This window comes from Elephantulus edwardii, unplaced genomic scaffold, assembly GCF_000299155.1.
Source record: "Elephantulus edwardii isolate Elephantulus edwardi_28Jun2011 unplaced genomic scaffold, EleEdw1.0 scaffold00113, whole genome shotgun sequence".
Classification (NCBI taxonomy): Eukaryota; Metazoa; Chordata; class Mammalia; order Macroscelidea; family Macroscelididae; genus Elephantulus; species Elephantulus edwardii.
The window spans coordinates 9,321,641-9,335,018 of record NW_006399863.1 but is presented as its reverse complement, the minus strand read 5'-3'; the positions used below and the strand labels follow the sequence as shown (position 1 = coordinate 9,335,018).

The following is a 13,378-nucleotide window of genomic DNA, read 5'->3' as shown; positions in this document are numbered from 1 at the left end:
GGGAGGGTGGAGGGACCGCGCAGGAGAGAAAGGCCCTCTATGAGGTGGATTGATTCAGTGACTGGGATAATTGGGATGGGAGTGTCAGAAACAGTGCGATTGGCACAGGACAGAGCAGAGTTTAGGTCTGTTCTACGTAGGGTCACTATGAGTCGCAAGCGACTCGACGGCACATAACAACAACAACAACAACATATGTTGGTGGTGTTATGCACTATTTAGTTGATTAGAACTCAAAGTGCTCTTATGAACAATAGATGGGGACCCTGCCCAATCCCAGGCCATTCACCCTATTCCCAAACAAACTCAAGCCTCCTCTCAGTTACCCTGTCAATTCATCTCCGTGAGTTGTAATCAGCACAGTTTGGTCATTGTGAACCTGCTTGCCATGAGAACTCAAGATGGCAGTGGCAAAGGTATAAACAACAACAGGAAAAGGTGAAGTCTCACTCACTGTTTGTTCTCACCTCTTATCACTCTATTCACCAGGTTACTGGCTGTATCTACCCCATCCACACAGGCCTTGTTCTAGGTCAGTGTTGAACACCCCCTCAAGCTCTGTTCTACCAAAAGCCATGTCCTCACATCTTGCATATGGAGCTAAAAGTTCTCAAGAGTGTTCTTCAAGAGTCTGGGGACTCTGCCACACCTGGTCTATAATCAGCCCCCAAAATAGTGGTGGTACTTTACGAACTGGGGTCATCATCTTACTGAGAATCCCTACCCCAAACACTCTAGTTCCATTTGGAACAATGTACTTTTGTGTGTGTGTGTGTGAGTGTACCGTCAAATCAGATTTGACTGGTACCGGAGGAGATTGTCCCTCCTTCCTCGGCAGAGCATCTGGTGGATTCGAACCGTGCGCCTCTGGGATTGTAGTTGCAGCTCCTTGCCACTAGGCCACCAGAGCTCCCCTGGAACAATGTACTTTTAACAAGATGGGTCATCCGTGGCGATCTCACCTTATAATGGCCATCTGACTGGGCACTCTGCCTGCACCCATTCTCTAGACTGACAAGCCTGGGTTTCTCTGAGGCCAGCAGAAATTCCGCCTCAGGTTGATGTTCTACCCCTGGACAGACCTGAGACCAGAGGAGGTGACACCCATGATCTAACTCACACCTTTAGGCCTTGGTAATCACACAAATGGACAGAAAAGGTGTCCTGACTAGGCACCCAGATGCCAATCTTCTCCTGGGCTGGCAGATATAATGCCCCAGGCTAGACAGCTTGCTTTCTATTTCCCATGGTATACATGTTTTATGATATTTGCACACTTGTTTTACAGGTTTTTTAAAGTATAACTCCTGTCAGTTTGCCGTGCTGTGGTGACTTCTGTTTTACTGTAATACTAAAAGCTTTGCCACTGCTATTTTAAATACTAGCAGGGCCACCTATGGTGGAAATGTTTCAGTGGAACTTCCAGATTAAGACAATCTAAGAAGCAGGACTGGTCATCCACTTCTCAAAGAACAAGCCTTCAAATCCCTATGAATAACAAAGAAGCAAAGTTGGATATATAGTGCTGGTAGATAAGCCCCTTAGGTTGGAAGGCACTCAAAACCGAGGAGAAACAGCTGCCAATATCCATTAATAACTAGAACATAGAGTCTGTGAAGTATGAATCTAGGAAAATTAGGAATTGTCAGAAATAACATGGAGTGCATAAATATTGAGACCCTAGGGATCAATAAACTGAAAGGGACTGGTATTAGCCATTTTCATTCAGACAATCATACATATGATTATGTCAGTTTCATGTTTTATCCTGAAGCACAATACTGTGAGTAATAAGATACTATCCATATAAGAAAAACAGAGTGGCTTAATAATAAACTAGGCAATGGAACAGAGTATGTACGAATACTGAACAACCACATTGATACTGGCACTGGCACAGATAGGAGAAGGAGGGTGTTGGTGACATTTCTTGTAAAAAAATAGACAATAACACACACTTCTAGTTACATTAAGACCTTTTTTTTTTAAATTTCCCAACAAAGATGTTTATTTATAGTCTCAATTCAAACTAGGGAAAACCTGGCTTTTGCTCATACAGCTTTCAAATGATTGGAGAAGGCCTATACTCATTAAGTTAATATTCTTTACATAAGGTCAACTCACTTGATTACAAGTAACCACTTCATAATAGTCCAAATTACATTTTGGCCAATACATTAAGACTTTTAGATGAAAGACAAAACTATAAAAATTTCAGAAGTATAAAATAGTATCTTTATGAACTCTGGGCAAGAGGAATTTCTGCATGCATAAAAAACATAAACAACAAATACAGACTAATAAATTTTATTATGCAGAATATATTCATTGTTATCCAGTTGGAACCAACTCAAAGTAGACCTGTCAGTGGGTTCCCAAAGTAGGACATCAGGAGGAGCTTGCCCACCTTGCTCCTTTGGAGTCTTTAGTGGATTAGAACTCCCTGAAAATATAGCCTTTGGGTTAGCAGCACAACCCTCCATGGACCATGCCATCAGATTTTAAAAGTTTGTTTTCAAAGGACACAGAAGGAAAAGAGGTAAAAATACAACTGCAGTAAGGAAAGGTATTCACAATGCATAAAATCAAAAAAGCGTTAGTATCCATAGTATGTTCAAATTTCTAGAAATAAGATGACAATGTAGGAGAAAAATGGGCAAAAAACCTGAGTAGACTCATAAATACTAAAATTTCAGACAATATAAAAGTTCATTGAAGATGGTGATGTATTCTTACCTTGTAATAGGCCTTTGCATTATTAAAAAGCAGCTGGAAGTCAGCAGTCAGCAGATTAACATCATCATACTCTTCCATTTTTAGTTTCTGTTGAATCTTCATCAAGTCAATGGGTTGAGAAACCACTTCATAGTAGTCTGGTTGATTTCTGTTAAATTTAAACGTGTGTGTAAGTATATTAAGACGGTATTAATTAGAATTTACAGTTTAATACACCAACCAAAGCAAATTCTTAAAGAGATTTACAAACTGTGTAGTTTGAGCAATACTGTCACCTACAACATTTGAGAAAAGGTCTATATTCCACTGAGGAAGGAAAAAGGTATCCTAAATAATCTGGAGAAATTGGTGGTGCTTAAGAAAGTACTACATCTTAAAACAACAGCAAGATAACACTGCTTCATACTTGGAAGATAACAGTGCCTTAGCACCCAAGGTCTGTTCCCTCTGCTCCTTAGGACCAGTGTTGGCAGTATGCAGGCAGCAGAGGGCCAGTGCTCCTGCTGATTGGTACAGCACAAGTATAATAGGAACAGCTCTTTGTACTCCAGCGTGCTGACACTATTCTATATAAAGTATTTGGACATGACTATAGATCTGAGCCTGAACTCTAGTTACCTTTTAGCAGTTCTGAAAACCTAGGTAAGTATCATCTATAAACTATTAATAAGTATATTTCAGGTTTAGAAAAATATGAACAGAAAGTGCTTAGCACATGGTCAATGAAAATATGGGCAATGCGTTGCTAACTCAAAGGTGGGGCTTCCCTGGCATGCTTTAATAATTTTAAAAATCCACTACAGGGTCACCTATGGGTTGGTTCTGATTTGACTGCAGTAAGTGAGATAGAGAAGAAAATATGGACAATTTTGGGAGACCATTATTCTGCCTACCACATTCACATATTATTTCAAAACAAATAACTACCACAGTTTTTAAGTGAACAGTGGCATCACTGAGAATGAGAAAAGAATGCTGTAGTCAGGGAAATGTAGCCTCCATATGGAAGTGTGTACAAGGTGCAATCGGGGATCAGCAATTTGTTTTGCAGAGTTGGAACACAGAAACCAAGTCCAAAAGTAAGGAGAAAGAGGAAGAGGTAGAAAGCAAAGTGAAAAGAGTCATTGTAGCAGAGTTTAAAAAAAATGGATCCCTCTTTAGCTGCTATAATTTTACTGTCTGAAAAGCCATGTTGTTGTATACTGTTGAGTCAAAACTGACCCACAGCTGACCCTCTTGTGGATTTTCAGAGGCAGTCTAAGCACACAGAAGGAGACTCCCCGTCTTTCTCACATGGAGCAGTTAGTGGATTCAAACTGTGTGCCTTCACGAATGCAGCACAGCTCCTTTCCACTATGGGCCACGAGAGTTCCCTTTAAATGCTGTAGATAACTTAAAACTCTGCTTCATTACACTTAAGAATAAAGGCTAAAATATAGACTCTAAAATGATTAAGGCATTCCTTCCACAGGAAAACTCAATTACAGAATACTTTAAACAGTGACCCTGGACCAAATCCCTCTATGGTTCTGTCATACTTAAAACTCACCTTCTCTTTGGGGCCCTAATAAAGAGCTCACAGAGGAGCCGGCCTTGTTCATCCTTATAGTCGCGGATGGTGTTGTAGAGTTCATGGCACACAGCAATCTACACATGGTAACAGAAGAAAAACCACCAAGAAGTAACTAGGAGGCCAGTACAAGCATAAGTCTTATTTACTACTTTTAAGAAAACATATCCATAAAAGGCCAGCAAAGAAGAAACAAGATAAATTTCCCAAATCACGCAGAAATCCAAGTCTGAAATATACTGACAGTTCCTCTTTTTGGTTAAAATGATCTAACTGCTTTTTTGGGTTTCTTTTAGCAGATTAATGTGACCAGTGGTTGTTTCTCTTTTAAATGAATCCATCCACATCACTTAAAATCATGATAAAGGACTGCATAAAAAATAACAACTCCTAACAATCCTTACAAAGGCCTTACATACTCTGGTTAGGTGGACCTTGCCAGTGTTCCCTCTGTAATCATGACATACCAACCCTGTTCCCAATCCCTCCCCTCTGCCTGAACTATTCTATGGGATATTGCAAGCCTGTCACCACAGAGCAATTTTCCTGAAAATGCTTATCAAAACAACCCTAATGAACCAAATGTGTCTTCCTAGCATACATATATCATTAGCTGAAAAGACTATCTTCTTCATTTGCGCACTTTTTTTACATTGTGCTTTCCCAACACTACATGTGATCTTGGGAAAAAACAGGCTAGACTTACTATACATGGCCATATTTTAATCACTAGAACATATCCTACCACATGAAAGACACACAGCTGGCTCTTGAACATATGATGAAATGTACAGATATTATTTCGTAATATTAAACTATTACAGTTTTAGCTGAATGTATACTTTTCATTAAAAGAAGCTTTTTTTTAAAAAAAAAATTTATTTATTGTGTATGTACCGTCAAATCAGATCTGACTGGTACAGGAGGGAAATTTTCCCTCCTTCTCCGGCAGAGCATCTAGTGGATTTGAACCATGTACCTCTGGGATTGCAGTACAGCTTCTTGCCACTAGGCCACCAGAGCGCCCTTAAAAAAAACTTTTATGAATATTAAGCAAAGGAAAGAAAAGAATGCAGAGAGGTTTTGCATTTTAACCATTACTATGAAAAGAAACAGCATGGCCACATTACTCACAGGATCTACAGTTGGAAGATTCGAAAGTCGTCTTCTTTTCCTGCTTGGTCCTGGTGTGGACACAGAATGGTGTCCATCATCAAAATCCCCGCTGACACTACTTGAAGGGGAGGTAGCTCTTCTTCTTTTGGAACCCATGGAATCCAATTTCTTCTGTAAGAAATAATCACCCATGTTCTTATATTTAAATTGAAACTCTGTTACCAAACTCTTAGCTGCCATGTCTCTGGTCCACTTCAGATATTTTAACTGTTGCTAAGATTTTTAACTAGCTCTTAAGTTTTTGTGATGTAAATCCTGAACCTCATTATTTCACTCTCTTCACTTCTGATTGGCCTAACTCTGCAAAGGCGAACTTATTTTTATACACCAATTTTGAGTGATTCAACCACTTGTGTGTCCCTAAATTTATCCTGGATTATAGTTATCCAACCTATCACAGATATCAAGTTAGGCATGCTTGAGAAATAGAGCTTCAGGTGGGCCATGCTGTAGAAAGGGTAGTACGCAGTGTCTGGAGTGGGAAGTGTCAAAAAAGGTAAAGTACAGAGGACTTTTAATCTTCCGGCATTTTAGATGCACCATGAGATTACTACAACCAAAAAAATACTTTTTTTCCCATTCATTAGAACAGGATCCACCAAAACCTCTGAAAAGCAGTTTATGTGACTTGCCATATGACAAATGCAGGAGTAGTAAAACTGTGCTTTGAAACTCTTCTGTTAGAAAACTGATTTCTTTCTTTAGTTATGCTAGATACTTTATCCCCTGAGTGATCTGGAAGAACACCCAGGGATGAATCTTTCAGGTTCTGCTTGACCTTCCAGGAACATTTAAGAATTTTTGCACTCTCTTCTTCTAGATTGTCCTATTTCCAATTCTAGAAATAACTTTGGAAAAAAGTGTGAACAACAATGCTGGTATCTATAAAGTGTACCTTAAATTCAAGGACAAAAAAATGTAAGAAAATAGTATCCTAACTTCTACATCTCTGAAAATCAATTAGAGAATCATCTATGAGTCAGTACCAACTTGGCAGCATACAACCACCACCACATCTCAGCTCCTAAAAATAAAATGCATGAGCACCCAAAATAGGGAGGGCGGTGGTTTAGCTTTAAAATGATCAGCTTCATATATGGTAACTTAAGAAGCTACTATTAAAATAGTACATATTCATTTCATGTAAGTTTTATCTGAATTTAAAAATATTAATAATAGATCTTCTAAGACCATCAAATCATAAAGCCTAAATTGATTAAATATTTTTTTTAACTGGAGGTCTTTATACAGGAAACTTCCAAATAAGAAATATAAATTATACAAGTAAAGAAAAACTGTAAAATGCCATTTTTATCAAGCAAGGAAAGAGAAAAAAAACTGGACATCTATCCATATTTGTATTCTGTGCTTAGGATCCAGATTTGAGTTTTTCTGTGGCTGAAATAATGAATTTATTAATAAGAAAGTCTTAATTCAATTTTACAAATGTATGCGTTTGGCATAGCCAAGAAATGAAACCAAGAAGGAAATCATCTGCTATAGATAAGGGAGAGTGGTACAGGTAAACAGTCACCAAAAGTCCCACAAACTTTATGTAGCATGGCCAAATAGCATTTTGCAATTCCCAGGGTCTTTTTACAAGTTAAAAAATTTTGATCCCATTTTTATCCAACTTCCCAGAACACTAGTAGCTAATAGAATAACAATAGGAGAACTCTGGCTTGGGCAGTTTGGAAAGAAGAGATGAGGCTCTAATTTTGAGGTGGGGCTCACTGGGAACAAAAAGCAAGAGTAAAACAAACAAAGCACCCTGGGGACTCTCCTAGCTCCTCTTTGGAACTTGGTTCATATGGTATTTAAAAACCACCTGATGATTGTGCTGTTCTCTTGGTACTGGTTTATCATCTACACAGTGTAGTAGTTATGGGTTTTTTTAAAATGTAGTAGTTTGTGATTAGCTGAAACCTTAAAAGATTAGGGCTAAGGACTGACAAGTTCATTGATTTGAATTTTATAAAGGCTGACAATTGGCTTCAATTCACTAAGATAAAGAAACTAAGAACCAACCCATTGTAAACAAGGACACAGGTGGTATGTGGTATACACGAGGAGGGACTCTTCTTTATAGATAACAAAAATTTAAGGGAAGTGGAAAGGGAAAGACAAGGAAGGATAGAAAAGGGAGAGTGTAGATGATCAGGAATTTACCAGCTTTACCAGAGCACAACCAGCGCCTCGAAAAGCCAGTCTCCTCATTTTGCCTCAAGGCCAAGTGCAGCCAGTGGGAGAAGGCAGGGCTTTAGAAGTGCTGATTCAGTGTTAGTATACGCAAAACTGAAAGAGAACAAGGCAGAGAAAAGGAAGTAGAAAGGGTGAGAAGTAGTAAAAATGAATACAAATTGATAGAAAATATTTAAGTAGAACACACAAGGGAAGATAACAAAGCTGCAGGAAATAGGCATGTCAGTTCTCTCGCCCTATTAAACTGCTGCAAAGGTTCAAAACCTGCCAGTTTCTGATATTTCTCCCATTTTATTTTTTTTTTCAGAAGCTATTCATCACAGAACTATTTCTCCCATTTTAAAAACAAATCCTTCCCATATGCTAAAGACACCTCACATGGAACATGTGCTTACATGCCCCTTTGCTCACACGGACAGAAAGTCAATTCCAGGAATGAAGCCACTTTCCCAATTGGCCCCTAGTCATTAAGTTCAATCAGAGCCAGAATGGAGAGACAACACGTATGAGAGACTCATTTGTGACATAAAGTTTTGGCAAGCTGGGAAAAACCAAGAGTGGTGCATGTGAGCAAAGAGTCTGGAAACCTTTGTCCCCTCACCCACAGTTTTTTTCCCCAGTGAGGAGAAGCAACATTTTTTTTAAAAGTCCTATCAGCATTCAAACAGCATATAAAATTTTTTCTTAAAAAATGTCTTCAACCATTTTGACAAAAGTTTAAAATTATTTCTTTAAATAATTCAGTGAAAAGAAAATTTTTAAAATCTACCTTACCAGTTTACATCAATATAGATCATACAATAACCAGCTATCCTTGAATACTAATTTACTTAGACATTCTAAGAAAAAAGATTCAACTTAAGAATAATTTCCAGATATTTTTACTCTAATGAACACATTTTAAAACTTATGAAAGTCTGGCAAGAAAGGCAGCAGGGTGAGGTAAGAGAAGGAAGAGGACCTGTGTTCAGAAGACTGGAATTGGAGATGAGGGTCTTCCACTTCGAATTATGTTTGTTGTTGCCTGTGCCACAACCTCTCAGTCTGTTTCCTTGCCTCTAAAATGAGAAGAAAGCATGCGTATCTTCCTTGGATTACCGTGACAGTGAAAAGAACTATGCACATGAAATTATCTCAAAACCACAAACTACAACAAAATGTGAAATCCCAACTCTAAGACTATGTGCTCTCTAGCCTCAGGGATTGTGTCATATTCATTTTTGTGGCCCCAGCATACAGAATAACACCTGGTATAGACTGGGAGCTCAATTTATGTTTGTTATTACAAGTACACATACAGGGGATCTTGTTGTTATGTGCCGTTGAGTCACTTGCGACTCACAGTGACCCTATGTACAACAGCCCTAAACCCTGCTCTATCCTGAGCCAATCTCACTGCCTCTGCCACACCCATCCCGATTACCCCAGTCACTGAATCAATCCACCTTATAGAGGGTCTTTCCCTTCTGCGACATCCCTCCACCCTACCAAGCATGATGTCCCTCTCCAAGGACCTGTCCATCCTTGCAACAAGTCCCAAGTATGTCAGACGAAGCCTCAGAATCCTTGCTTCCAAGGAGCAGCCTGGTTTAACTCTCTCCAGCATGTATCTGTTTGTTTTCTTCTCCAGCACCACAGCTCAAAGGCATCAACTCTCCTTCTATCCTCCTTAGTCATCGTCCAACTCTCTGATGCATAACAAGTGATTGCAAAGACCATAGCCTATATCAGACGCACCTTAGTCTCCAGAGTGACACCATTGCTCTTCAGTACCCTGGAGAGGTCCCTAACAGCAGACTTTCCCATCGCAAAGGGATTTCCTGGCTACTGGTGACAAAAGTGTTGACCATGGAGCCAAGCAGACTAAAGTTGTTAACAATCTCAATCTCTTCACCATCCATCCTGATGCTGCCAATTGGTCCAGTGGTGAGAATCTTTTGTCTTCTTGACAATGTGCTTCAATCCATAATGAAGGCTGCAGTCCTTGGCTCTCTGCTGCAAGCATTTCAGGTCCTCCTCAGTTCCAGCAAGCAGGGCTGTGTCATCTGCATAACGCAGATTGTTACTAGATCTTCCACCAATCTTGACGCCACACATGCCACACTTCTCCTCATAGAGCCCAGCCTCTCGGGTAATCTGTTCTGCATACAGATTGAAAAGGTATGGAGATAGGACACATCCCTGGCATATGTCCTGCCCAGTTTTGAACCATGCAGTGTTTCCTTGCTCTGTTCTGATGACTGCCTCTTGGTCCAAGTATAGGTTTTGCATTAGAACAATCAAGTGTCCTGGGATTCCCATTCTTCTCAGAGTCAGCCACAATTTGTTATGATCCACACAGTAAAACGCCTTGCATAATCAATGAAACACAGATAGACATTCTTCTGGTATTCCCTGCTTTCAGCTAAGATCCATCTAACATGAGCTGCAATATCCCTAGTACCACGACCCCTTCTAAACCCAGCCTGGACTTCTGGCAGTTCTCTGCTGATGTGCTGTTCTTAGAAAATTTATTCATGTAGTTCAAAAGACAGTGAGCATTCTACCACCAATTTTTACCCATTCAAAGGAGAAGAGATTCTAGAGTTCAAGTCTTTTTAAAAATGGCCTTTGATTACAGTCACAAAACCAAAGGCCTGACAACCAATGAAGATGGGCAATTTCCTCCTGGGTGAAAATTTACTGGAGGATTAGCTATGATGGGTCAGTTCTGACTTGAGGATACACAACAACAACAACAAACAATAAAGAAGAGCTATCTAACATGCAAAAGGAGAAATAATTTACTTAATATAGCCAAATGACATATTTCAACCATCCTTAAGCTTCTTGTACTCTTTTGTATTTCTAGTGACAGTATTGTTGCTGCTTATTTTTATTTTTCATTTCATGCATTTTTTTAAAACAAAAATCATAGCAAACAGGCTCAAGGGAAACAATCTCATCCGTAATTCTACTTCCAAGAGTATACCATCCTTAATATTGGCACTTAAGGCTTCCAACATTTATTCTATGCATTTTTGGGGGTGTTTCCCCCTTTTGAAAAGTGATAAATTGTACCTATTATTTTGCTGGCTGCATTTTAACTTAAGAGTAAATTCTTCCAACACTCTTCCACACGATTTTTAATGTTTTGCCAGTAGTCTATCAAATAAATATCATCAGTCTACTAATCTTGGGGATTTAGGTAAAATAACATTTGAAAGATTTTCTAATGCCCATCGTCAAAGAATGTGGTCAAGGCTCCTTCTACCCATATCTTAATCTGAAATACTTTTCTGAGAAAAAAAAAGAAAGAAAGAAAAGCTTCCCAATATTCTTATTTTGGATGTTACCACATGGGCAGTCTCTTGTGTGTTTGTGTGTGTACCATCAAATCAGATCCGACTGGCACAGGAGGAGATTGCCCCTCCTTCTCCAGCACAGCATCTGGTGGATTTGAACCATGCACCTCTGGGATTGCAGTGCAGCTTCTTGCCACTACGGCTCCCTTATGGGCAATCTCTTTTTTTTTTTTTTTTAATTTTATTGATTTTAATGAACATTTACAGAGATTTTGGATTTCCATTCATTCACTGTTGCACTTTTCTCCCTGCCCAGCCCTCTTCCCCAGTTCACTCCTCTCTTTGAAGAGTAAAAGAAAAATTCTTTCATTGGTACACAATCCCCCCCCATCCCACCCCAGTACACTCTACTATGCAACCTTAATTCTGGACTCTTGTGATAACCATAATACCCTATCATATATCGCTTTTAAATTGTTTTCTCCCTTACCTGTTTTAATGCAGCATACATAATTTATCGTTTTTCTCAGTCTTACCCCAACCCTGATGTCAGTCCCATTCTACATCAGTGGCACCATGCAGTACTTGTCCTTTTGTGATCGAGACACTTCACTCAGCATAATGTTCTCCAGAGTCACCCATTTTGAACAATATTGCATGAGTTCCTTGTTTTTCAATGCAGCATAGTATTCCATTGTGTGAATATATCACAGCTTCTCTATCCATTTGTTTGTTGATGGGCACTTGGGTTGTTTCCAACTCCTTGCTACTGTGAACAAATCCGCGATAAACATGGGTGTGCATATATCTGCTTCGATGTCAGTTATGGTCTCTTTAGGGTATATTCCCAGTAGTGGAATTGCTGGGTCAAATGGTATCTCTATTTGCAACTTTTTGAGACAGCACCACACCATTTTCCACAGTGGTTGTACCATTTTACACTTCCACCAACAGTGAATAAGGATTCCAGTTTGTCCACAACCTCACCAGCATTTGTTGCTTGCTGTTCTGTTAAATTTTGCTGTTCTGACTGGGGTGACTAAGGATTCCAGTTTGTCCACAACCTCACCAGCATTTGTTGCTTGCTGTTCTGTTAAATTTTGCTGTTCTGACTGGGGTGACATGATATCTCACTGTTGTTTTGATTTGCATCTCTCTTAGAGGTAGGGATTTTGAACATTTCTTCATGTGCTTGCTGGCCATCTGAATGTTTTCTTTGGTGAAGTGTCTGTTCATATCCTGTGCCCATTTTTCAACTGGATTATTTACCTTTATCTTGTTGTGGTACTCAAGTATTTTATAAATTCTAGATGTAAGTCCCTTATCTGAAATGTCATTACCAAAAACTTTCCCCCAGTCTGTGGCTTCCCTTTTTACCCTGTTGGAGAAGTTTTTGAATGTGCATAGGGATTTGATCCTTAGAAGGTCCCATTCATCTATTTTATCTTCTCCTGGTTGTAGATATGGGACATCTCTTGACAAATTAAAAAAAAAAAAAGGGAAAATTTATACCACTGGTGGTACAGTCCGCCTCAAGGTGCACTGCTAACCCCAAACGCTGTGGGAGGTCCAATGGTTTGAATCCATCAGCAGTTCCACGGGAAAAGATGGGCAACCTCCTCGGGACTTAGAATGTAAAGAAATCCAATGTAAGTGCAATAAATTAGGACCAACCCTACAGCAGTGAATCCAAGTTTTTCTGAGCTCTGATATTCGTCTCAGAATTACATGTGGGGGGAGGGGAGGACACATTGGGGAAACAGTAATTGGAAAATAATGTCCTAAAAAGACATTTAAGGGAGCCCTAGTTTGTCTGAAAATCAAGTTCCTGACTCTAACACGTTTCTGCAAGTACAGGAAGAATTTCTAAATCCACTTCAGCGCATCTGTCAATCTGTTTTCCAGGGCTCGCTCTTCACTTTTGACATTCTATCTTCCCTTTGGAAGCACAGATAATTCTGCATAATAACAAAATTGGGCTTCTCTTTCTCCATTTTCAGAAAAAAAGTAAAATAGCTAAGACGTGTAAATCTAAGGACCCGATTGTTTTGTCGTGTTGCAGCTCAGACACCGAAATTAGCCTCAACCAAAAACACAAGTCCCATTGACAAAAACATTCGTTCTGAACACCGTCCGGTGGGGGAAAAAAAGAGAGAAAGAGAAAAGCAAAACAAAGCACCAACCTCCTCGGAGTTAAGTATCCGAACTGTCAAGAAAAAAGCGGGCCCGGATGAGGAAGACAGGAGGACTTTGCCCACCTGCCACCGGTAGGAGGCTGAGAAACGTTGACAGCTTTGAAGCCGTCCGCCGGGAGCGGGAAAGACCGGCGCGGGGAGCATCCGGCCGCGGGGCGCCTTTGTCCCGGCCGGCAGGTGCGGCAAAGCTGGGGGGCCCGTCCGGAAGGCCCGCC

The 13,378-nt window shown here is 39.8% G+C and overlaps 1 protein-coding gene across 9 annotated transcripts in view; it reads right to left on the bottom strand.

Annotated features, from left to right (window-relative positions):
* The window catches only part of PBRM1 (polybromo 1), a 116,884-nt gene that overhangs the window by 103,255 nt on the left and 251 nt on the right, over positions 1 to 13,378 (bottom strand). For 6 of the 9 annotated variants that reach the window (XM_006892242.1, XM_006892247.1, XM_006892243.1 and 3 more), the window contains exons 1-3: positions 5,441 to 5,581; positions 4,286 to 4,383; positions 2,737 to 2,884 (exon numbers count right to left, since the gene is read on the bottom strand). In XM_006892242.1, the coding sequence (XP_006892304.1) occupies positions 2,737 to 2,884; positions 4,286 to 4,383; positions 5,441 to 5,578 (384 nt within the window). In that variant the 5' untranslated portion in view covers positions 5,579 to 5,581. Of the gene's footprint in view, positions 1 to 2,736; positions 2,885 to 4,285; positions 4,384 to 5,440; positions 5,591 to 13,378 lie in introns of those variants that run through there. The other 3 variants (XM_006892245.1, XM_006892240.1, XM_006892239.1) reach the window with 3 other exon arrangements.